The 26,811-nt window shown below is 41.6% G+C and overlaps 1 protein-coding gene across 2 annotated transcripts in view; it reads left to right on the top strand.

The window, feature by feature from the left end:
• The window catches only part of gas7b (growth arrest-specific 7b), a 527,545-nt gene that overhangs the window by 364,106 nt on the left and 136,628 nt on the right, over positions 1-26,811 (top strand). For both annotated transcript variants that reach the window (XM_072241983.1, XM_072241984.1), the window contains exon 5: positions 5,254-5,307. In XM_072241983.1, the coding sequence (XP_072098084.1) occupies positions 5,254-5,307 (54 nt within the window). The remainder of the gene's footprint in view (positions 1-5,253; positions 5,308-26,811) is intronic.

Here is a 26,811-nt window from a genome sequence, read left to right as displayed (position 1 = left end):
CAGAGCAGTTGCCATACTAAGCTGTGATTTGTCTGGATAGGATGCTTTCATCTGTGCATCTGAAGGTCAACAGGAACATACTGAATTTCCTTAGCTTTCTGAGGATTATAGAGATGCTGGTGTGCTTTCTTGACCATAGCATCTATGTTGTTTGACCAGGACAAGCTATTGGTGATGTTTACACCTAAGAACTTGAAGCTCTCAACTATCTTCATCTTAGTGACATTGTTACATTCAGGAGCATATGCTTCACCCCACTTTCTGAAGTTAATGATGTGCTCTTCTGTTTTGCTGACTTTGAGGGAAATGTTGTTATCATGATACCATGCCACTAGGCCCTCTATCTCCTTCCTGTATTCTGTTTTAACAGTATTTGAGATCCAGCCCACTACAGTGTAGTCACCTGCAAACTTGAAGATGGAGTTAGACCAGAAAGCAGCTACACAAATGCAACTGTATAGGGAGTAGAGTTAGGGGGTTGAGGCTGCAGCCTTGTGGGACACCAGTTTTGAGGATCATCATGGCAGAGGTGTTGCTGCCTGTCCTTACTGGCTGCAGTCTGTTTGTCAATAGTCAAAGATCCAGTTGCAAAGGGTGGTGCTGAGATCTAGGAGCTTGTAGATGAGGTTGTTTGGAACTATGGCACTTAAGGTGGAATTGTAGCCAATAAATAGGACACTGATATAGGTAGCTTTTTTATCCAGATGCTCTGGAAATAAATGTAGAGTCACAGATTTGGCATCTGCCATGGACCTGTTTTAGTGATAAAAGTGTCCAGGTTATCTGTGAGATGTGTGATTCTCAAACCACTTCACGCTGGTGGATGTCAAAGCCACCGTGCAATAGCTGCCAAGATATTTTACCTTGTTTTCTTTGGCACCAGAATATTTGAAGTCTTCTTAAAGCAGGTGGGAACCTCCAATTGGAGTAGGGAGAGGTTTACAAAAATTCTGCAAATACTCGGACCAGCTGTAGCACACTGGATCCTTGAAAACAGCTGGGGACTCTATCTGGGCCAGATGCTCTTCTGGGTCACTCTCCAGGCTGATCTGCAAAGGTGACTGTGGTTACAGGTACGTTGGAAGCTAATGGGGCAGGTGATATCATTTCATTACCCCTTTGTTCAATATGTACACTGTCCCCGTCAGGAGGGTGTACTGTCAGTAATTCTGTTCAACTTCATTTTCTGCTTCCTTTTATCTTGGTGACAACCGATTTTGATTTTTTTTTAATCTAATGTGTCTAAATCAGATCATACTGATGTAGCAAAAGCTTCAAAGCTTACACAAGAGATGGATACAGTTCAGAAGATTACAATAAAAATCTGAACAGTCAATAAACAAACTGCAACATAGAGAGAACTAGATCTAATTTAAAATGGGTGATTGAGATAATTTCCTTCAATACTAATCATTTGTAAATATTTCATTGATAATTGCTCCTCAATTCTTAATCAAAATTCTATTTCTCCAATTCTTAATCAAAATTCTATCTCCCTCTACTTTAGTGTCCCTTAAATCTCTGTTGCAAGAGCTGATAATGAAACCATTAAGTTACATTGTTTACTTACAAGTGTCAGTGCTTTGATAATTTAAAATGTTATCTTATTCTTCTCAACACATTAATCATTTTACTTTATGTATCTATGTGAGACATATTTGAGAGCCAACCTTCTGTTGTGAATTCCTTGTGTATTACTATAGAGTATCACATGTAACTACCTTATATGTGCACACATTCACCACACATATCCATCCTGACCTGGTATAAAAATACAGACTGAGTAATAAATTATGTACTGTATTTAAATGAAATACAGAACAATTTATAACACTACCAATAGTAATACAGTACTATAAAACTATGTATTAGTTCCTAATAGTTATCGACGAAGGAATTCATCTAGTGTATGCAATGAACAAAATCACTGCAGATAATGGGCTGCTTTTATATAGTACTATCAATGATTGCATCCACCAAATTTTCAAATTCTTCATAGTTCCTAACTTGTTCCTAAATAGTGAAATCATTTCATTCTTAAGCATGAATGCTTGAGCTGGCAGTCAAAAAAACAGTTTGGAATTGTCTTACTGCTTATGTCTTGCCAACTATCAGTGACAAAACACTGCCTTTTGAGCAGAAGCACATGCAACCGACACTATTTAAAGACTGTTCACTCTCAGCACGATGGCCACACAAGTGCACGTGACTAACACCAGTTAGAACATGTTCAGCAACTGTTTCCTGCCCCAGTTAAGCATCATAGTGTCCCAAATAAGCCAAAGCAATCCCAGCAATTTTCTTGATTTGTTATTGTTCTCTAAGATTTGTCCCAAATAAGTGGCTCCCCCAATTAACCAGAATCCACTATACATCATCATCATCATGTGACATACTCTGCCAGAGCCTCGGCGACCACTTTCTTCCACTGCGATCTGTCAGCAGTCAGACCTCTTGCATCGCTGGCGGTGAGGCTGGTCCACTTCTTGATGTTGTCAAACCAGGAGCCACTTCCTTCTACTCTGCCTTCAAGCACAGTGCGTTCCAGTGTGTCATCAGCTCTTGAGATGTGTCCAAAATAGCAAAGTTTCCTTTGGATAACGGTTTCCAGAAGTATTGGTTTTGTGCCAGTCTTTTCTAGAATGAAATTGCTGGATCTCCTTTCAATGTATGATAGCCTGAGGATACAGTTTTTTTTAAAAGGGAAGACTCCTCATAGGAAGGGTCATAGAATCCTAAGAGAAAGTTGTTGGTCCTGATAAAGCGCCTTGGCCTGTAACATTGTCTGTTTATTCCACTCCATAGGTGCTGCCTGACTTGCTGAGTTCCTCCAGGATTTTGTATGTGTTGCAATTGACCACTCTTATTTACATTTTCATGCTGTTCTTTGGAATACGTTTATATGTGCACCCACACATTTTCTATTTACTCTGGTAATGAACCTCGTCCCTATTTGCTCTGTGAACTTCCATACTAGAATTTGAAAGTCTCACTGGTACATTGTAAATACTTTTGCTAGGAGATCTGGAAGAATTTCAGCTTTCTAATACAATATTATTAGCCCATGTATTAAATAAGGACAGGGATTTTCTACAAAGTGCTGCAGAGCAATTCTGTGAATGTTTCAAGCATGTTTTTTTTCAACCTCTGTACTGTTTGCCTACTTTGAGCACTTCACTTTCCAGAAGACTCAAATTTTAGACAATTTTTTATCTTACTTTCTTGGTTAAGGGAGATTAAGACAGGTCACCTTTATTTGTCGCATGTGCATCAAAACATGCAGTGAAATGCGCCATTTGTGTCAATGACAAGCAGTCCGAGGGTTGTTCTGGGGCAGTCTGCACCAAAGCAGCATCCCCAAAATCTACTAACCCTAACCTGTAAGTGTCAATACTCACAGAACCAGAAGCAGAAACTGAAATACAATACTGTCAAAGAACGTACAAAATAGCCCTTTTAGTTTATTCCACCTTTCAATAAGATCATTTACAAACTCCTCTTGCAAAACAAAATGTGACAAAAGTGGCCAAGTATCTCATTGTATTTTGTGTCTCTGTGATGTTTTGTGGTCGTTGGTAAATCCTCGAACAGTTGAGACGGGTTTTCTCTCAACAGATCACTGAATTTCTCAAGTTTAAGCCAGAAAGGGCTGCAAATAGGAGGGTGAGGAGAAGAACATGGTCACTTGTAGCAGCTTCTATATTTCTGCTCTTTGCCTTCTGTGGATATCACTGGCATCAGATTATTACATTCTTTATGAATAATAGGGTATGTGGACTTGTCTGGTTTAACAATTAACCACATAAAACAGAACACTTATTTCTGATTTCAAAGGGTGCTTCATGAATTGACCCTTGCAAGTAGAACATAGCCGACAATGTTGTACCAACCATGTAACCTACTCTAGAAACTGCCTAGAATTTCCCTACCACATAGCCCTCTATTTTTATAAGCGTCTCTTAAAAGACCCTATTGTATCCGCCTCCACCACCGTCGCCAGCAGTGTGTTCCACGCTCCCACCACTCTGTGTGAAAATCTTACCCCTGACATCCCCTCAGTACCTACTTCTAAGCACCTTAAAACTATGCCCTCTCATGCTAGCCGTTCCAGCCCTGGGAAAAAGCCTCTGCTATCCACACGATCAATGCCTCTCATCATCTGGTACACCTCTATTATTAAGTCATCTCTCATCCTCCTCAAGTACCTAGGCATCCGTTAGTCTTGCGAGACCATGGATCTGTGCCTGGTAAGTCTTCACTCTCCAGGGCGCAGGCCTAGGCAATGTTTGTGGAGGACCAGCAGGAGCCCATGCTGCAAGTCTCCCCTCTCCATGACACCAATGTTGTCCAAGGGAAGGGCATTAGGACCCATACAGCCTGGCACCAGTGTAGTTGCAGAGTGGTGTGCTTAAGTGCCTTGCTCAGGGACACAACACATTGCCTTGGCTGGGGCTCGAACTCATGACCTTCAGGTCGCTAGTCCAATGCCTTAACTACTTGGCCACGTGCCCACACCTCAAGTATTATTGTTTTAATACCAACTAGGAAAAGTGTCCAGCAATGTGCACATCATTGGACCAATATACATTTTTATGTCTGATCCAAAGGACACTTGTTCAAAATTATTTAAACTTGCATAGATGGCATCTGAAGTGATCTATCTACTCTCCTTATTATTTAGAAGATTAGACACAATCTAGGGCTGGTAACCTTTAAGTTCACATTTTCCCAGGTTTCTGCCTAAAATCGATTTTTAAAAGACTGGAGCCAACAAGCAGTCAGCATTGCAGGTTTGATAAATCCACTAATTATTGGGGTGGAGGAGAAGGAGTGGGAAGAAGGCGTGTTATTAATTGACAGGAAAGGGGAACCGCTCCTTGTAACGTTCTGAAGACTGAGGATTTGGCAGACGAGGAGTTAATGAGCGAGAAGCATCGGGAAAAGGGTGCAGAGGCTTTGAAGCGGTTTGGGTGAATTGGGATTGGGAATTTCTCTGCGTGGAGACGCTGGTTAATTTCCCACTTCCCAATGCTCTGATTCGCTGGCCACCTTGGGTGGTCAGTGTCAACTGCAGTTTGTCTTGGTTTGACACAAAATCCGGAGAGTTTTGAGACGCACAGCAGAAGATCAACGTGGGGACACCGAGGGAATCTGGGGCAGAACTGGCTTGGAGTGATAGGAGTTAAATCCTGGCGATTAGCTCCATTTCTTTGAACAGGGATGAGTACTGATGCCTCTTCCTTTCTCCCTCAGAGCCCGGGAGTGGGGTCACCCGCCCGAAGACAGAGCAAAGAAAGTCACATCACGGTAAGTACCCCGAGTAGGGACCGCCACTTTAAAGGTGCCAGCGGTACACTGAGCCTCCACTTTAACAGCATGCACACACTTCTCAAAGGAGGAAATCCACCCGGGCTTGTTAGTAAAATAACCTCAGCAGTTTGTTGTTGCTATGGCAATGGGACTGGAACGAGTTTGATGTGCGGAGGCTCAAAATTATTAACAAATGCTGGGAAGAATAGCTTCCATTTCCAGTGTTATCAAGAGGCCAATAATTTATGTTGGAACTCAAAGTCTGTAAACAGCCTAATAATTACGATGTATGTTTTGAAGAAATATGTGCTTTTAAAGAATACAGTCGGTGTGCTAACTGCAGCCTGTGATCTGTGGCCGCTGTGTTTGTTCTATTTCTAGCGCGTTAACCATATGTTTTCCAAGCTGTCTTTGAATTTTATTTCTGCAATTTTGCGCTAGGTTTGTACCCATATGAGTGCATGTTACGTAGAGGGTTGCTCGCAGATTGTGGCAAGGTTGTGTCAAAACAAAATACTGCGAGTATGCGGCGCTCATTTACAAATTTGTTATTTTTCTATCTTTATTCAACTTGGAGGACGGCTCTGTTGGGAAAACCTTTGCAAAATCTTTAAGTTGGGGGAGGGGGTTCAGGTGCCACAGTTCATAGCACTGTCCTGCAGCTACCCACGTTCAAAAGCTTTTTAATCTACCGAGTTCCCAACTTCCAAGTAAATTCGAACTCCTTTTCAATTCCTTTTCTTTTTATATATTATGCATCACAACTTCGTGCTGAAACCTTGAGTGCAGATTAAGTTACCCACAGAGTGGTCAGTGATAAGTATTGGAAATACACAGACAAGTCATGCACAGAAAGGTTCAACAAACAATAACAACAGGAATTCTGCAGATGCTGGAAATTCAAGCAACACACATCAAAGTTGCTGGTGAATGCAGCAGGCCAAGCAGCATCTGTAGGAAGAGGCGCAGTCGACGTTTCAGGCCGAGACCCTTCGTCAGGACTAACTGAAGGAAGAGTGAGTAAGGGATTTGAAAGTTGGAGGGGGAGGGGGAGATCCAAAATGATAGGAGAAGACAGGAGGGGGAGGGATAGAGCCAAGAGCTGGACAGGTGATAGGCAAAAGGGGATACGAGAGGATCATGGGACAGGAGGTCTGGGAAGAAAGACAAGGGGGGGGACTCAGAGGATGGGCAAGAGGTATATTCAGAGGGATAGAGGGAGAAAAAGGAGAGTGAGAGAAAGAATGTGTGCATAAAAATAAGTAACAGATGGGGTACGAGGGGGAGGTGGGGCCTTAGCTGAAGTTAGAGAAGTCGATGTTCATGCCATCAGGTTGGAGGCTACCCAGACGGAATATAAGGTGTTGTTCCTCCAACCTGAGTGTGGCTTCATCTTTACAGTAGAGGAGGCCGTGGATAGACATGTCAGAATGGGAATGGGATGTGGAATTAAAATGTGTGGCCACTGGGAGATCCTGCTTTCTCTGGCGGACAGAGCGTAGATGTTCAGCAAAGTGGTCTCCCAGTCTGCGTCGGGTCTCGGCAATATATAAAAGGCCACATCGGGAGCACCGGACGCAATATGTCACCCCAGTCGACTCACAGGTGAAGTGTTGCCTCACCTGGAAGGACTGTTTGGGGCCCTGAATGGTGGTAAGGGAGGAAGTGTAAGGGCATGTGTAGCACTTGTTCCGCTTACACGGATAAGTGCCAGGAGGGAGATCAGTGGGGAGGGATGGGGGGGACGAATGGACAAGGGAGTTGTGTAGGGAGCGATCCCTGAGGAATGCAGAGTTCCGTGTTCGCCATAATGCGGAACTTTTCTTCCGCCGTCTCCGTCTCCGAGCCTACTTCTTCAGCAAGGACTCTTCCACCCCCACCAATGACCCCTTCTCCCGTCTTCAACCCGCCTCTTCTTCATGGACACCCCGCTCTGGTCTTCTGCCTGCTCTGGATCTCTTTATCGCTAACTGCCGACGGGACATCAACCGTCTCGACTTTACCGCACCTTGTCCCCATTCCAACCTCACTCCTTCGGAACGCTCTGCTCTCCACTCCCTCCGCACTAATCCTAACCTTATTATTAAACCCGCCGATAAGGGGGGTGCTGTTGTAGTCTGGCGTACTGACCTCTACCTTGCCGAGGCACAGCGACAACTCGCGGATACCTCCTCTTATTTACCCCTCGATCATCACCCCACTAAGGAGCACCAGGCCATTGTCTCCCACACCATCACCGACTTTATCCGCTCAGGGGATCTCCCATCCACTGCTACCAACCTTATAGTTCCCATATCCCGCACTTCCCGTTTCTACCTCCTACCCAAGATCCACAAACCTGCCTGTCCTGGCCGACCTATTGTTTCAGCTTGCTGCTGCCCCACCGAACTCATTTCTACATACCTCGACACTGTTTTATCACCCCTTGTTCAATCCCTTCCGACCTATGTTCGTGACACTTCTCACGCTCTTAAACTTTTCGATGATTTAAAGTTCCCTGGCCCCCACCGCTTTATTTTCACCATGGATGACCAGTCCTTATATACTTCCATCCCCCATCAGGAAGGTCTCAAAGCTCTACGCTTCTTTTTGGATTCCAGACCTAATCAGTTCCCCTGTACCACCACTCTGCTCCGTCTAGCGGAATTAGTCCTTACTCTTAATAATTTCTCCTTTGGCTCCTCCCACTTCCTCCAAACTAAAGGTGTAGCTATGGGCACCCGTATGGGTCCTAGCTATGCCTGCCTTTTTGTTGGGTTTGTGGAACAATCTATGTTCCGTGCCTATCTGGTATCTGTCCCCCACTTTTCTTTCGCTACATCGACGACTGCATTGGCGCTGCTTCCTGCACGCATGCAGAACTCGTTGACTTTATTAACTTTGCCTCCAACTTTCACCCTACCCTTTGGACCGCGTTATGTCTATACAACAGACACAATAGGCTGTTTTGCAAGGCTATCCATTTTCTTTTACAGATTGCATATTTATATGTGGTGGAATTTTAGAACTACGTATATCTCTGTTTTTCTCAATATGCACAATTTTTAGACAGGAAGATTTTTTATGTCAAGTTCAGGATTTATCTATCACAACTCTTCACAACTTCAGCCCAATGGAATTCAAAAGGGATAACTTAAAAAGTCAAAAATGAGAACAAATAACATTGAGTTAACTTGAATAGATGGTCACGAGATGCTAGATGAACTCGCCAGCTCAGACAGAATCTATGGGAAAAAAAGTTATCAGTTGATGTTCTGGGCTGAGACCCTTCATCATGACTAATTTCTTCAGCATTTTGTGTGTATTGCTTTGGATTTTCAGCATCTGCAGATCTTCTCGTGATTGTTGATTAGACACTTCTCTTTTAACAAATACGTATCTTAAATATTCCAATGCACAGTTCAGAGAAAGATGACTGCAAGGTTGTAGAAAAAGGCGACCATGAATTACCTAGATGAAGGCTTACTGCAATGCTTCAGTACTGAGTAAATGCTTTTCCACAAGAACATCCCATTAGTCACACTTCATCCACATTAAAGTCTTGGTGAAAGTACAAGTATTAATTTTCCATTTAATGCCATAGATAGTTTACTTCAGGCTTTACTCTCAAGTTAATTCTTCCAAAGAAATTCATGGTCATTATTCACTGAACCCAGCCATAAGTGTTTATTGAGAGGAGGAACTTGCAGTGTTATTGTCCTAGTTATATGTTAGATCTTGCTGTTCATCAGTTGTTGAAAACAATTGAACAGCAAAATCCTGCATCGCTCACAGGTTTAGTTGTCAAAAATATCTTCCTTGATAGAATATTTTGCCATACCCTATTCAGAGACTTTAATGAATTATCTTGGCTGAAATCTTGCGGAATGCTGCACTAACAGTGGTGATGCTTTCCTAATAAGATGTGAAACAGAAGTCAAGACAGCCTCTTATAGATGGATGGGAGAGATCCCATTCCATTGTTTATGGAGGAGCAGTAGATCATTGCTGTGTAATGGATTCTGCTGTGCATAAACTTCTGTCATATATTTTACTATACAAAAGTAACTGCACTTCAAAATGATCCCATTAGAAGCACATTCAGAGATGCTGTGACCCTTGAAGTTGCTTTAATGAACACATTGGGATTGCCAAAATGTAACTTCTCAGTGTCAGTTTGAATGGAGAAGCACGGCTGTGAAGATTTTCCCTGTTTGCTAATGTGTTGGGTTTTGTGTCCAATTATTGAATTTAAAAATGACACATGTTCATATTCTCTCGTCTTGTACAGCAGACAAGACTCTGGCAAGATGCCAGTTGCCCATTAAGACATCTGAAAGAGCCCAAGCAGTCACCCATAATAACCATTATGTTGTAATTATGGAGTAGTTGATTTTTTTTTAACCACATACATGATTAATAATATACGACTAGCAGTGAGTTAAACAATTCTTCTGCTGCCATAACTTTCATGAGTACTGCTTAGGCTGAATTGTGAAGTAAAAGTTAGGATTGCTCCAGTAAGATTTCACCTCTGCTACAATATTTGAATGGGTACAGTGGCAGAGTTAATATATTCTTCCTCCTCCATCTCAATCTTCCTGCTGCATTTGATGCAGTTTAGTACACAAATTCACCTACGGCACATCTTCAACAATTGTCTGGCTTGTTCCCCCAACCCAGTCATCTTTGTCCATTAGCAACAATTGCATCCCCAGATATCTTTGCATGCTGTTGCCTCTGGTGCCTCCAAGAATCCCCTTGTATTCCTTTCCGATACTCTGACTATGACATCTACGTATAAATCAGTGTCAGTTTCCAAAGGGACACGGGCATCGTAGCTCCACTCTCCCTGGTAACTGTTCAGGGCTTGAAGATGAAATGGCCTTTGCAGCACTCAATGCCTGCCATCACCCAGATTCCCTACTTCCACCTCCATTATATTGCCTGCAGCACATTTAATGTTTCTGGTTAAATGAAAAGTTAACTCTGCTCTCACAGAATAATCTGCCGAGTAGATTGTACTTGTAGCAGCTTGTTTTAAAATCAGATTTCCGGCATCTGCAGTACTCTCTCTTTAACTCTGAATAGAAAATTTCAGATGTGGAAATGGAGTAATGTTTAGAACTGAGCCATGATATCATTGCTTTCACACTTCAAATGTAGATAGATGAACCCTAACATTCCATGACAATTTTGTACCTGTGTTCCAGCAGCAAAGTTCTAGACGCTGGCATTACTTTGACTCTGCACAATTATTCATATTTCAACCTTAACAGAGAATTTAATGCATCTTTATGTGATCCAGAAAAATTTGTTCTATCACGGAAACCAATGTGCCATTGTTTTGAGTATTTCCTTAGTTTATCTGATAGGTTCCTGCTTCCACACACTATTAACTTTGTCTGTGAAATTAGAATTTAGAACTGAGGAGATGATTCAGCTTTTTTTGAATCTGTTCAGTATTCTATTGTGTAATAAAAGAAAAATATCTGAATCTGGCCAGAAAAAAATGCATCATCTAAAAATGTAATAACCTGGATTTTACAAATACATTTCATCTAGCTGAACCTTATTAAATTATTTAAAATACTACCTGAAAGCAAAAGGAAGGATAATGTAGCAGATGCAATATATTTGGATTTTCAAGACTTTTCCTAAAGTAACATACAGCATGCATATTGGAAAATAGTATTGAATCAAGAGAATAATGAATAGCAAGTTTTCTGTAACACACAAAACACGAGGTGAAAGGATTAGAGGTCATTTCTCAGATTTATCAAAAGCTGGAAAATTGTGCCCCACAAGAATTTGTGGCATTTCCATGTTCTTCCCGTGACTACATGGGTTTTCTTTATGTGATCCAGTTTTCTCCTATATCATAAAGAGATGTAAGTTAGTGGGTTAATTTGCCACTACAATTTATGGAATAGATGGTGTTGGATTAGAGCATAGAATTATTAATTTTCTTGTTAAATTTTCCTACTGCATGATCAACATATACATGTAATTGTTCCATAAATTTTTCAGTAATTACAGTAGAGTTGCTTCTGAATTTTTCCAGAAACTTAGTTTTCAGTAGCAGGTGTCACGTTACCTGCACTCAGTGTCAGTAAGACCAAGGAATTGATTGTGGACTTCAAGAAGGGAAAATCGAGGGAACACAAACTAGTTATCATCATTGGATGAGCAATGAGAAGGGAGAGCAGTTTCTAATTCGTGTGTCAACATCTTTGAAAATCAATCTTGGACCCAACATATTGATGCAGTTACAAGGAAGACTCAACAGATGTACGTTTCAGTAGAAGTTTGAGGAGACTTAGTATGACACCAAAAACTCATACATTTTTACAGATATACTGTGGAGAGTATTTCAACTGGTTGCATCACCATTTGGTATGGAGGAGGTGACTGCACAGGATCAGAAAAGGCTGCAGAAAGTCGTGAACTCAGCCAACCTCATCACAGGCACTAGCCTCTGCAGCATCAAGGACATCTTCAAAAGTTGACGCCTCAAAAAAGCGACGTTCATTATTATGGACACTTATCGCCCAGGACATGTCCTCTTCTCATTGCTACCATTGAGGAGAAGGTGCAGGAGCATGAAGACACACTTACATTTCAGGAGCAGCTTCTTCCCCTACGCCATCAGATTTCTGAATGGACAATAAATCCTTGTATGCCACATCAATTCTTTTTCTTTAAATTTTGCTCTATTTTTTGAATTACCTATTTAATGTTCAGCTATATTTCTTATTGTAATTTATAGTTTTTATTATTATGTATTGCAATGGACTGCTGCTGGAAAACAACACATTATATGACATATGGTGTAATATTAAATACGATTCTGATTGTGATTCCGAGGCTAACTCTGACATTAATCTGGCTATTTTATAGGTTAATTGGTATCAATGGCATTTTTATTATCTCTAGTTTCAGTATGAAATGACAATGACTACTTTTCCCTTTGCCTTTTCTTTGATCTTTCAGCTTGTCTTTCTTTATTCTTGTAATATTCTTCATTTAATAAAATTGCTAGCAACAAGTTTTATGCCTCATTCTTGAGTTGCGAAGAACGTTTGGATTGCAAAGATAATCAGGATCCAACAGCTGGTGATAGAATCTGGGGGAGGTGGGGGGTGGAGGTATTAGATTAGAACAAAGGGAGAATAAAAATGACATTGATCTAGATCAGGGGTTCCCAACCTGAGGTCCATGGACACCTTACTTAATAGTATTGGTCCATGGCATAAAAAAGGTAGGGAACCCCTGGTCTAGATGAAAGCTTTGAACTGAAGGACCTACTTCCATGTTGTATAACTCTATAATGCTACGATTGATGACAGGGTGATTGTTGTGCATTGTTTGTGCTTGGGAATTAGAAGTGTATTTTCAGATTTTGCAGATGTTAAGATGGTGTGTAATTCATGTAGAGGGGAATGCTACAAATAGGAAAATATTAATAAATGAGGATAATGCCTACATCATTGGCTAATGATCTACAATATGAACTACTGCAAAGTGTTGCATTGGTAGGAAAGATAATATCATATTCTTGTAAGTTATTTCAAGAGGGTAAAATCTCAGAAGGAGCCGGGCAATTAGAGGCACAAAGCAATGATACAAAATGGACAAAATGGGATCTGCTTAAGCGCAAGATCTCATGGGCAGAGTTATGGAGACTGGAGCCCTTCCATATTTCTTTCCTCTTGCGATCCGTGTATGACACCCTTCCTTCACCATTACATCTGTACACATGGGGGGTGAGAGAGGACCCGAACTGTAAGCTCTGTGGTCAAAAGGGGTCACTGGCTCATATACTGTCCGGGTGTAAAACAGCTCTAACTCAAGGTCAGTATAGGTGGTGCCATGATAAGGTGCTTCTGGCTCTTGCTGACACAGTAGAGCGGGAGAGATGCAAGAAGAGGACGGCTGGCACAGATTTGAGGAAGGCCATCACCTTCATCAAAGAGGGAACTAGGCCTTTCGTAACCAAACAACCAAAGCCCAATCTGCTGCTAACGGCCAGGTCCTGGGAGATCAGGGTCGATGTGGGAAGGAGGTTGCAGTTCCCGGATGTGGTGCACACAACCCATCGTCCAGACTGTGGTCAACCGAGCGAAGACAAGAAAATAATTCTGGTTGAGCTGACTGTGCTGTGGGAGGAGGAATGGGAAGAGGGTCACGAGAGAAAGGCCTTGAAGTACCAGCCCTTAGTGCAAGAGTGTAAAGACAAGGGATGGCAGGCATTGTTGTTCCCTGTGGAGATTGGCTGCAGAGGTTTCCCAGCCAAATCAGCATGGCAGTTGTTGTCAGATCTGAGCCTGGACGAAAGGAGCAAAAAACAAGCAGCTAATAGGATGGGGGAAGAGGCAGAACGAGCCTCTTGTTGGATTTGGAATAGGCGAGAAGAGGGAAGCTGGAAGCCAGGAGCAGATGGGCAGTGATTTGGCCACCACTGCCGGCCCACCAACTGGAGAGTGTTGTGATTGAGGGTCGAAACACTCGGTGAAAGTTGGGAACCATCTGATGACATCTGCTTCTGGCTGAAGGCTACGGTTACCTTATAAGGTAACTGGAGAATGCACCCTAACAGGTGTATGTAACAAGTACAGATTAGTGAACTCATTAAAAAGAATGGAAAGCATTCTGGATAGCTTTTGGAGTAAGATGATTGGCAGATGAAGAAGTAAACCTTAATCTTTATAGAAATTACACATGGCCACACTTAGAATTCTATAAATAAATCATTCCTCCTTAGAACACCTGGAGAATAAAGACACATATGTGAGGCTCCTTTTCATTGACTACAACTCTGCCTTTAATACCATCATTCCAAATAAACTGATTCCTAAACTCTGGAACCTGGGTCTGAGCACTCAGATCTGCAGCTGGATCTTCAACTTCCTCACAGACAGGACCCAGGCTGTAAAAATAGGGGACAAACTCTCCTCTACAATCACTCTGAGCACCAGTGCCCCACAAGGCTGTGTACTCAGCCCCCTGCTGTACTCACTGTACACTCATGATTGTGTAGCCAAGTTTCAATCGAACTCAATATATAAGTTTGCTGATGACACCAGAATCGTAGGCCGTATCTCGGGTAGTGATGAGTTTGAGTACAGAGAGGAAATTAAGAACCTGGTGTCATGGTGTGAAGGCAATAGCCTATCCCTTAACGTCAGCAAGACGAAGGAATTGGTTGTTGACTTCAGGAGTAGCGGACCGCACGACCCCATTTACATCGGTGATGCGCAAGTGGAACAGGTCAAAAGCTTTAAGTTCCTCTGGGTCAATATCACAAATGACCTGACTTAGTCCAACCAAGCAGAGTCCACTGCCAAGAAGGCCCACCAGTGCCTTTACTTCCTGAGGAAGCTAAGGAAAGTTGGCCTGTCCCTTAAAACCCTCATTAATTTTTAGAGATGCACCGTAGAAAACATTCTTCTAGGGTGCATCACAACCTGGTATGGAAGTTGTCCTGTCCAAGACTGGAAGAAGCTGCGGAAGATTGTGAACACAGCCCAGCACATCACACAAACCAATCTTCCATCCTTGGACTCACTTTACACCGCACGCTGTCGGAGCAGTGCTGCCAGGATAATCAAGGACACGACCCACCCAGCCAACACACTTTTCGTCCCTCTTCCCTCCGGGAGAAGGCTCAGGAGCTTGAAGACTTGTACGGCCAGATTTGGGAACAGCTTCTTTCCAATTATGATAAGACTGCTGAACAGATCCTGACCCGGATCTGGGCCGTACCCTCCGAATATCCGGACCTGCCTCTCGTTTTTTTTTTGCACTACCTTACTTTCCTTTTTCTGTTTTCTATTTATGATTTATAATTTAAATTTTTTATATTTACTATTGATTTGTACTCCGGGGAGCACGAAGCACAGCATCTAATATCGCTGTGATGATTGTACGCTCTGGTATCAATTGTTTGGTGACAATAAAGTATAAAGTATATGCCAAGAAGATGCTATTGGACAGGCTGCAGAACCATGCTAAATTCTCTCATCAAAAATTGAATAGACTAGACACCTTTCTAAAAAGGCGGTGAGCTGGGTTCTATAAGATTGAGGGAATTGACAAGATGGAACTAATAATTTTACCAAGGGTTATATATACAAGGTAAATCTGAGAATGACCCCACAGGGAGAAGTGGAAGGGATCATCATCAACTCATTAAAGAACAAGCTCAATAAACACACAAGAACGGAGTAGAAAGAAATGCTGAAGGGGTGAAATGTAAAGGAATAAGAGTACTGTAGAGTGCACACACACTGACATTAATAATAAGGACTGATTGCCTTTATGCTTTACAACTAAATTGGTGACATTTGTTTCTGAGTAAATCAGTACCAGCACAAATGGTAGAATTACAAGCTAAGCCATCAGGAGTGGATGCACTTTCAGAAGTCTCATAGGCAGTACTTGTATGTAATAATTACATGTGTCACAGTAGCCCTAAATCATCGGGCAAAGCTCAAGTAGTCTGTCAGCTTTCTTTGAATGCTGAGATGCTGGCTGTGCTGTGATTTATTCCCACCTTATTCAGCGTAGTGCAAACAGTAAAATTATTTTCTCACCACCTTAATGAAAAGTGACATTCAATGGAATGAAGGTTTTTGAAAGAATGCTTTTTCTCAGGGGAACAGGCTGCTGTGGTTAGACAAATTATTTGACGGCAGTGAGATAGATTTTTATATATTATAAAATGCCCTGTCCAATTGCGCACACAGCCCTCACATACGTGTTACTTTTATTTATTGCTTCAAAGGCACTGGCTCCATTCCCATTGTTGTAGAGACAGGCCACATTATATAGTGGATTGGTTGAAGCAGTTTCTATGTTTAAATGCAAAAGGTGGCTCTTGCTGACCTTCACTCTCTTAGAAAACAATGGGGGAAGGTCTACCCTGGTTGTGGGTGAAAATGTATGGGTCTGAGTGGCTTGGTGTACCACCCACTAAAACACGCTTTCCCACTCCCATGGGAAGATGCTCTGGATTTTTCTTGCCATTGGGACTGAGAGATAAATCTGCAGTTGTGCAGTACTTCCAGAAAGTAGCACAAGGGCCTCCGTTGCTCGTTACCTTTGATATTAGCTGTAATGCACCGAGATGCAGCACTGAGCGTCATAGAAAATCATTCCTGCCTGTGGCCATCAAACTTTACAACTCCTCCCTTGGAGGGTCAGACACCCTGAGCCAATAGGCTGGTCCTGGACTTATTTCATAATTCACTGGCATAATTTACATGTTACTATTTAACTATTTATGGTTCTATTACTATTTATTATTTATGGTGCAACTGTAACGAAAACCAATTTCCCCTGGGATCAATAAAGTATGACTATGACTATGACTAATGACAACAGCTACCTGGCAGTGTTTACGTGAATCAGTGGGGACCTCTACAAATGGGGATATTCGGAGTAGAGTGCTACTGCGCAATGGCTCAGCAGATGGAGCTTAATACAGTAATAGTAACATTCGTCATTTGTGTTTTAGATGTTGTGCTCCATTTCAGTGGAAGAAAACTCTGGGTTGCCATGATAACAGATGTTCTAGGTGGCACAGCCAGTGCTATGTGCTAATGATAACTTCAGAATTCACATTTGATATTGACCGAGCTGTGATGTTTTGTCAGCTAAAAACAGGATTTTTAGCCTCATTATCTTTGCACTAAGTCATGTAACACCAGAGTTCAGTGGTCAGAATTGTTTTTGTGGTTCGAGCGTTGAAGGTCATTTATCATCACCCCTGTTCTGTTTGACTGCAGCACCAAATCGTTTCATACCAGGATGACCCCGAGTCCTTGCCGGTGTCTTTTCTCTTCCTGGCTGCTCTGCATCACCTTGTCACGCCATCCCTGTGACCACTTCTAACACATGATGCACGAAAATAGGGAAATGCTGGAAGAAGTCAGCCAAACAGGTAGCAGGCAGAAGGAGAAAGGAGATAGCATTTTTGGGTGAGGGAGCTTTCCTCAGAGCTGTGGGAAGAGTGCAGGAGCTTCAGTTTTCAAAGCAGAGGAGTGAGTTGTAAGGCAAGTGACTAATATGGAGCCATGACTACATAGAAATGGGTTAAAGTAGATCTGACAGTAGGCATGTTAGTAAGGTATTTTAAAAAAAAAACAAGGTAAGAAAGGGGCATAAACATTAAAATGGGAAATGATGAGAGAGCAGAGTTCATTCCAGAAGATTGCAAGGGCTTAGATGGTTTGTTTTTATGTACATTAGACCTCACTGTAGCAGTGCAAGAGTTTGCAGACAAACAAGTTGGAATGAGACTGGACTTCAGATTTAAAATTTTCATTTTCTTCCAGTGTTATCCACATTCAGTGCCATGCATTGTCATGTGCAGACTCTTAACTTCTCTCCATAACAACACTGACAAACATAATCTCGAAGCTGTCATAACAAATTGTTCCCCTTTATTCTACACAACATCCATTGCTGCAACAAGCATCTTTTTTTGACGATAGTTCACTTTTCCCCACTATTCTGAAGGCACAGGTATCAACACTTTTATGAATAATCTCATTACATAGCCAATAAATTTGCTTTATTTAAATGGAAATGCAAAGTATTTCTGACTCAGAGTGCTGGCAGCATTGGTAAGGAAATGCAAAGGGACTTGTGAGTCTTTGTGCAGAACACTCTGAAGGTTAACTTGCAGGTTGGTGAGGAAGGCAAATGCCATGTTATCATTCATTTCAAGAGGTCTAGAATACAAGAGCAAGGATGTGATGCTGAGGCTTTATAAGGCACTGGCAAGGTCTCACCTTGAGTATTGTGAACAGTTTTGGGCCCTTCATCTTAGAAAAGATGTGCTGGCATTGGAGAGGGTCCAGAGGAGGTTCACAAGGTTGATTCCAGAATGAAAGGGTTATCATATTAGGAATGCTTGATGACTCTGGGTCTGTACTCACAGGAATTTAGAAAAATGGGGGAGGGGGATCTCTTTGAAACTTTTAGAATGTTGAAAGGCCTAGACAGAGTAGATGTGAAAAGGATGTTTCCCCTGGTGGGGAAGTCTAGAACAAGAGGGCACAGCCTCAGGATAGAGGGGCGTCCATTTAAAACAGAGATGCAGAGAAACTTCTTTAGCCAGATGGTGGTGAATTTGTGGATTTTTTTTTACCACAGGCAGCTGTGGAGGCCAGGTTATTTGGGTGTATTTAAAGCAGAGATTGATAGGTTCTTGATAGGACATGGCATCAAAGGTTACGGGGCGAAGGCTGGGAGTTGGGCTGAGGAGGGGAAAAAGGGATCGGCCATGATTGAATGGTAGAGCAGGCTTGATAGGCCAGTTGGCCTAATTCGGCTCCTGTGTCTTGTGGTCTGTTGGAAATTCTCCTACCATTCAACCCTTTATTGGAGAGTTAATGTGTTCATTAGTTTGTATTAAACAAGTGATGGCAGCAGGATAATGAAGCATGTTAATATTGCGAATACTGTATCTTTCGGCAGGTTGAGACTGCTTTTTGTTCCACACTGTTCTAGTATCCTTTAGCTCCCTACATTTATGGTGCACAGTTGTCAAAATATGTTTTTTCACATAGTTTTGAACATACAATTCTGCATGTAGTAATATAGTTTGTTGTAAATTTATCTTTGAATAATTTCTGCCTGATGCTGATGAGATGAGGGAAGGTGTCTTATCTAAGTTGCAGCGTTGACTGAGTGAGGAAGTGCCCAAAGTTAATGAGCCTGTCGCTGCTGCCGTGACTCGTGCACAACAAGAGGTTCAGTCTGATATACATGTCATTTCTTTTGATATCAACAGTTACGCAAAGACCAAAGAAATTTGCAGAAACATGCTGAACACTCTCAAAGTTCAGCATCAACTGCTTCTAATAATTGCATATTCATTCTAGTTTTTTAAAAAGTTTCTGTTTTTGGCATCAATTAGTTACTGATCTTCAGGGTATTTTGCCAGGTGTCTGAACTGCCCTCATCAATGCTAATTTGCATCTCCAATAAGGAATACTGTATGCAGCTTATTTCTAGGCTTTTTGGAATGTGGGATTTGAGAGCTATTTTAAAGGTTGGCACTTCATTAATGAATTCTGACAATCTTAATGGCTTTAGGCGGGTGGCAGTCTTCACCACAGGGAATACTTCTCAAGACTGGGTATTTGGCACCTATCCCATTATTGTCAAAATAGTGGCAAGCACATAAGTGCTGCTTTAGGCCTAACATCTTGTATTTTAGAGTTGTTTTTCCATCCAGCCCTCCCTAGTGCCACTCTGAATGTTTTCCCCTAATTTCTTCGCTGTGCATGGGCCAACATTGAGGCCACTATGTTTGTGTTGTTGTAGAACTGAAAAATGTTGGCAAGTGGCATTTTACACATGTGCATGTTATTGTGTTTTTTTACTAAGTTTTGCATTGCAGCAAGTTCCGGGAATCAGCATATCTATGATATTTGCAACACCGCATTTTTGAGGTGTTTATATCAAGATTAGTTGGTGCACTGCTTTAGGTGTTCATTTGTGGTGCAACTTCTTTGCATTACACTTCGAACCAATTTAAAAATAACATTTAATGTATGTGCATGTAATACTGAAATCCTGAGGATAAAGTACATTCTTCTGAAACTTGGCATGATTATTTTTCTGTCTCTAGGGATTGCTAATCTAATCTAAAACTTTTCCATATTGGTAATTGAACCGTAAATGATATGGGGTTAAACACTTATTCCAAGAGGCATTTGTATTTAGTACATGAAATTTAATTTTTTGTTCATTCACATCCCATCTGTGTACGTGATATAGCTTGAGTGACTGTGCCTTGCCTCTACCATAGCACTCCCTATCTTTACTATTCTTTATGGTGAAGTTGGGGCTTCATTTCACTTAATAATGATGTAGTATCCAAAAAGCAAACAGGAGTTCTGTCATAAATTTTACTATTATCAACCATAATTTGCTTTCTGCAAGTTCCTTTGCAGATTTAGCTGGAGATTCTGTGAAATAGAATTCAGGACACTATTCTTCCATTTTGCTACTATCTCAACAAGTGCACAACCGGGGTGGTTGTGGAGTCGAGTATGATAGAGGGGGTAAGGGTGCTCTTGAATGGCGCATGTATGTGCACAGAATTGAGGATTATGGATATTGTGTAGTTAGATGGGATTTGTTTAGTTAAGTATTTAATTACTAGTTTAATTAATCTAGTGCAACATCATGTGCTATTGTGTTCTTGTTCTATGTTCTAATGCTTTTGATTTCTACATATTTAAGGCAGGGCTCTTTCACTGAATTTACATGGTTTCACTTTTTTGCAAATTGTACAAGTAGCTTTCTACCAGAGACTTTGCTATTTTGGAAGAGAATTCTAATGCGTAAATCCAGTCTCAACAAGAACAAGTTTTGAAGCGATGTTGGCAGTTTTTAAATAGCTTTTCAGTATAACTAGAGCATTGTCCCGTAGGAGTGAAACTTCCCATCAAAGTTTTAAAAATAGAGATGAGTTTCCTTGGATGTTCTACATATTTAATGACCTGGTAACAAAATTGAATTTATAGAAATTGCTGGGGAAAAGAATTTGGTCTGAGTTAGTTTAAAAACGCATACATGAGGAAATCTGCAGATGCTGGAATTTCAAGCAATACACATAAAAGTTGCTGGTGAACGCAGTAGGCCTACACATGCTACACATGCCTTTACACTTCCTCCTTCACTACCATTCAGGGCCCCAGACAGTCCTTCCAGGTGAGGCGACACTTCACCTGTGAGTTGGCTAGGGTGATATACTGCGTCCAGTGCTCCCGATGCAGCCTTCTATATATTGGTGAGACCTGAAGCAGACTGGGAGATCAGTTTGCTGAACACCTACGCTTTGTCCGCCAGAGAAAGCAGGACCTCCCAGTGGCCACACATTTTAATTCCACGTCCCATTTCCATTCTGATATGTCTGTCCACGGCCTCCTCTACTGTAAAGATGAAGCCACACTCAGGTTGGAGGAACAACACCTTATATTCCGTCTGGGTAGCCTCCAACCTGATGGCATGAGCATTGACTTCTCTAATTTCTGCTAATGCCCCACCTCCCCCTCGTACCCCATCCATTATCTATTTATTTATATACACATATTCTTTTTCTCCCTCTGTCCCTCTCACTATATCCCTTGCCCATCCTCTGGGCTTTTTCCCCCGCTCCCCCTTGTCTTTCTCCCTGGGCCTCCTGTCCCATGATCCTCTCATATCCCTTTTGCCAATCACCTGTCCAGCTCTTGGCCCCATCCCTCCCCCTCCTGTCTTCTCCAATCATTTTGGATCTCCCCCTCCCCCTCCCACTTTCAAATCTCTTACTATCTCTTCTTTCAGTTAGTCCTGACGAAGGGTCTCGGCCCGAAACGTCGACTGTACCTCTTCCTCAAGATGCTGCCTGGCCTGCTGCGTTCACCAGCAACTTTTATGTGGTCTGAGTTAGTGTTGCTTACTGATTACGAAATGATTCCCTCATGACCTGGTTAGCCCTAGAAGTATGCTGAGCCATATGGTGTCTTTTGCAGGTATCAATGGAATTTGCCTCAAGGGGCTTTGCACCTTGAATATGCTAATGGTGGGCCAATCTCCTATACTGGGAACCTACTGGTAATATGGGATGTTTCAGGTGGACTATTCCAACTGTTTTTGTGTCTACGTCACTTTAGTGAATGTTTCATACAGGAACAACCAAGAAAGCAAGTCTAGGGACATTTCTTCTCTGGTCTGTGTTTCACTGGTGCCCTCCGGCAGGGCTCACAATTCTCCCCCACTCAAACCCGCAGTTATCTGCAGTCAACCTGATTTCCAAACAAGTCATGTTTTTGCATGACTTGGCTGCTGCTGCAGCTTTGGGCTTTACCTAGGTGAGGGCTGAGTTCCCAGTACTCGGGGGCCAATACATTTAGGCGTGCATTTCAAACGTTTTGCCCTCTTCTGACACCAGACCAAGCCGTCTTTCCAACTTCAAAGCTACATTCCAGGAATGTCATGAAGTTAATTTAAAAAATCTTCTTGTTTCTCCTTCCTTAAATAAACTCACATCCTTCCCAGCTCTGTCGCTAATCATTGATCCCTGTGTACATATTAGTTGCCTCCAACAATTCTGAGAAATCCACTGGTCAATATGATCATCCCTCAGAACCTGGTGGGTAAACTGACCCCACTGGGGTCTCAACACCTCTCTGTAACTGGATCTTGGACCTCTTGACAGAAAGGCCACAGTCAGTCTATGCTGACAGAAGCATCTCTAGTTCCATCATGACACAACCAGGACTGCATGTTCAGTCCACTGCTGTTCACACTGCTGATACATGACTGCGCTGCTAGATTCAGTTCAAACGGAGTTATCAGTTTCACTGGTGACACAGCAGCGGTTGCCCTAATCTACAACAATAACAAGACGATGTATAGGGAGGAGGTAGAACGGCTGGGTAGAATGGTGCAAGCACAATAGCGTGAGTCTCAATGTGGATAAGCCTAAAGAGATGATTGTGGACTTTAGGAAGCTGCAAACTGACTACTCTTCACTACATAGTTGGCTCCTCCATGCAGAGGGCTAGGAGCACCAAGTTTCTGGGAGTGCACAGAGTGAATATCTCACCTGGTCCCTCAACACCACCTCTTTGGTCAAGAAAGCACAGCAGCATCTCCACTTCCTGAGGAGAAAGAGGGAAGTGAGGCTCTGACCATTCCCCCACCCCCCACCCAGTTCTAATCAGTTTTTACAGGAGCATCATCAACAATGTCCTGACCAGCTGCATCACATCTGGTATGGGATTTCCAAGGCATCTGACCACAATTCCCTACAGAGGATTGTGGGGACTGCTGAGAGGATCTTCGAGGTCTCTCTTTCACCCTGAACGCTGCGTACAGGGCCCATAGCATAGTCAGTGATACCTTCCATCCATCCAACAATCTCGGTAACCCCCGAGGTGGTAGTGTAGCATTAGGACAGGAACTGTTAGGATGGGAAACAACTTACTGCCCCAGGCTATAGGACTATTAAGCTCCCTGCCACCACCCAGTTCTCATCACATTATATGTACTGTGTTGTGGACCTTGGTCTGAAGCAACGTTGTTTTGTTTGGCGGTGCGGTTGAATGATAATAAACTAAACTTGATCTTGAAGGATGTATTTATTACCACTCCTTGTTTCAGTCTCATAACTAATTGTATATTACCCTCAATTCTGCATCCTCTAACCTTGTTGACCACCCTTTCATGATGGGCTTCTTCAGAAACATTCTGAAAATTCAAGTGCTCCATATCTATTGGTTTCTCCCCCGTCCCCCCACACCCCCCCATCCATTCTATGAGTCACGTTCCCAAAGGCTCTCACTCTCAAATGTCACTTGTGAGATTTACTTGATGTTGGAAGTTCTGGTTCTCAGCGGGCTCACAGTGTTCCAGGATTCTGTTAAAGGAGAAGGAGAAGGAGAAGGAAAGACTAATGATGTCAGCCTGATGTAACCCCTTGGATCTCCTTACAGTGAGGTCATTCAGACTCCGGATAGAGTGTTCTCATGGTGGAGTAAAGGCAGCAATTTATTCATTTTGACCACCCAGTGAATTAGTAGGTTTTCTGAAAACCTGCCGCGGGAAAACAACAACCAGCATGTAGATTTTCTTGGCACTGCTAGCAGAAAAATTTCAGAGGGCTTTCAAGCATGCAATTAAAGTGATATTCTAAGCTGGCAATGGTGCAAGGTACAAAGGAAATGACAAGCATCAGCTGTTTTTTTTTGAGGCAAAACAAAGGCAGGATTTTCTGCAGCAAGTTGGAGGTCTTTATATTTAGCTGTTCCTACCACTGAGTTCTTAGGAGTCTTTACAGCATTAGTAATTATGACACAAACCAATTATACATCTCTATCAAAAAAGAGGTTATTCCTTTTTCTAAGGAATAATACATGATATCCTATATACAATGAAAATAGTCCTTGTATCCAAAGATTTTGCTGTTTGGAAGTTTATGTTGAGAACAGCAGTGTTTAGATTCTCATCGTGCTGAATAAATAAAGGACTCAAGAGCCTGATGGAGAGTGAGTGGGATTTGTCAACGATGAAGAATAGCTGCGCTGCCTAGAAGGAGTGACAAGTTGCAGTAGGTAAAAAGAATAGTCAGTGAAGGACTGTATAGTGAGTGAAGACATAGTAGGAGCCAATGCCGACTTCGTATACAAACTAATAAAATTGGAAGTTGTACAAAAGAAAGACAAAATTAGTATGCAGGTGATTAGGGAGGCAAATGAGAAGCTGTCCTTTATTGTGAGGGAGCGGGTATAAGATGAACAGCCATCAATACAGATGAGATTTTAGCGTTTTAGTAAGAAAGTGCCGTTTAACTGTATAGATTTTAGTGAGCTAGTGTCTTTCATCTGTATAGGGTTTCTATTATTGTGTGCAACTTGGTTGTACATTTTTATGGGGAGAGAAGAGCAACAGTGAAACATTGATTTCTTCAGTGATGGGCTTGTGCTGGAGAAAAAAATCTTAACGTCACAGACTCATATTGTTCAGCACTTTAGAGCGAGTGCTGATTGCATTGAAATATATATGATTCTGTTGGATTTGACAGAGTAAGTGCCTTAACATTTCCCCCATGGGTGAAATTAGAACCAAGGGACATAGTATGAACAGCCATCAATTCAGATGAGGAGATTGAAGGGCAATAAATCTTTTGAATTCTGTATCCAAGTATTTGAGGGTAAATCTTAAGTCATAATCCATTCATTGGATAACATTGGTGGTTGTTCCTAATGATTTGATGCAAAATAAATATCTATGTAGTACTTTTGACTGCTCTACTTTAACATCTTCCTATATTCAAAAGTCATTGAATATAGTTGAGGCTGAAAGAGATTTTAACTTTTGGGCAATTCAGGCTCAAGGGAGTAATGGATGGTAGAGGAAATCAGCCATTTAACTGAGTGACAGAACAAATCTGAGGGGTGGTTTGACTTCCTTGTTTCTTGTTGAAAATGTATTACAGTGGACTCCAGTTAACTGGGACACCTTGGGACTAGTACATTTTAGCCCAATTAAATGGCTGCCACAATTAGCTGAAGTTTCATGAAAGTAGTTCAGAGGTGTAAAAAAAGACCAACTACCATTTAACTGAGTAAAATGAAATGCGAACACGTATCAATACCTCTACAGTGCTATAAAACTCTGTATTATTTCCTAATAGTTATCAATGGAGGAATTCATCTGCCATGTTGTTTTGATTGACTGTAAGTGAACAAAATCAGTGCAGACACTTAGTGCAGATAATGGACTGCCGTAGACAATTGTATCATCCAAATCTTCATTTTCATTGTAATGTTCAAGATGATTGTCAAAACCTTCAAATTCTTTGTAGCTCCTAACTTGTTGAGGTAGTGCATTGGTTTAATTTTTACTCCTGGGCGCATCTGGCATCCCCAGATCCGAACGTTTGAAACTGCTGTGCTGCTTATCTTTCGCTGACTATCAGTGACAAATAACCCTGCTTTTTGAATACAACACATGCAACTGACAGTATTTAAACTGATCTCTCTAAGCACATTGAATGACTTATTGCTATACAGGTGCATGTTAAAGACTGTTCGGCAGCAGTCTCCTGCCCCAATTAAATGGCATATTGTCCCAAATAACCAAAGGGAATTCTGATTATCTTCTCGACTTGGTGTTTGTTCTTTAAGAGTTGTCCCAAATAAACTGCTGCCCCAGTTAACCGATGGCCCAATTAACCGGAATCCACTGTATTCATTTTGATATATCTTCCACATCACTATATCTACCTATCCTCTTAAAGTGTTCATATTGCACTATTAAATAGGAATAATCTACTAAACATTTTTTTTAACCTCTGGTATTGTGACACACAAGGAGCAGTCTACAGGAAGAGTAACAAGCTTAATAAATTTTAGTTTTAACACAGAGTTGTTTCCGAGCATGTTCTTAAACAGAATCCATTCTTCTAAATACTTTCTCTGTGTTAAGGATAATCTCAAAGTTTCACTTGGTCCTTTTGACTGTCCTATCTTAAATATTCTTGGATTCAGCAGTGGCAACTGTTACGCATGTTTTATAACTCCAAAACATTAAACTAATTCAAAGAAGGACATGGGATTGGGAATGTGAGTGTAACTTAATGTTTTACTTTAAGCGATGTGTGCACATATCATCATCACGCTACCAGGTGATGTCATTCACGTACTTCATACATATTACAATAATGAATTAACTAAACAACAAAGAATGCGTAATCGAGTGATATATTTACAATATTGCTCAGATATTACTGAAATATTAAATACAGAACTCTCTTCCTTAGGAAAAAGCTCCAACATAATATAGAATGCATCTCAACTTGTATACTGTATATCTACTATATATATAGTATACTACATAATACAACAAAAATGTAAACATCCACAGCATAGTAAAGTTTATATTGTCCCATTCAGACTCAAAGATTTAATCTCTATGGAGGATTTCTTACTCTTGTGGGATGACATCTTTCCTGAA

The sequence above is a fragment of the Mobula birostris genome, chromosome 24 (genome assembly GCF_030028105.1).
Source record: "Mobula birostris isolate sMobBir1 chromosome 24, sMobBir1.hap1, whole genome shotgun sequence".
In the NCBI taxonomy this organism is placed as follows: domain Eukaryota; kingdom Metazoa; phylum Chordata; class Chondrichthyes; order Myliobatiformes; family Myliobatidae; genus Mobula; species Mobula birostris.
Note: the sequence above shows the minus strand (reverse complement) of the source record. Positions and strands in the feature narration are given on the sequence as shown.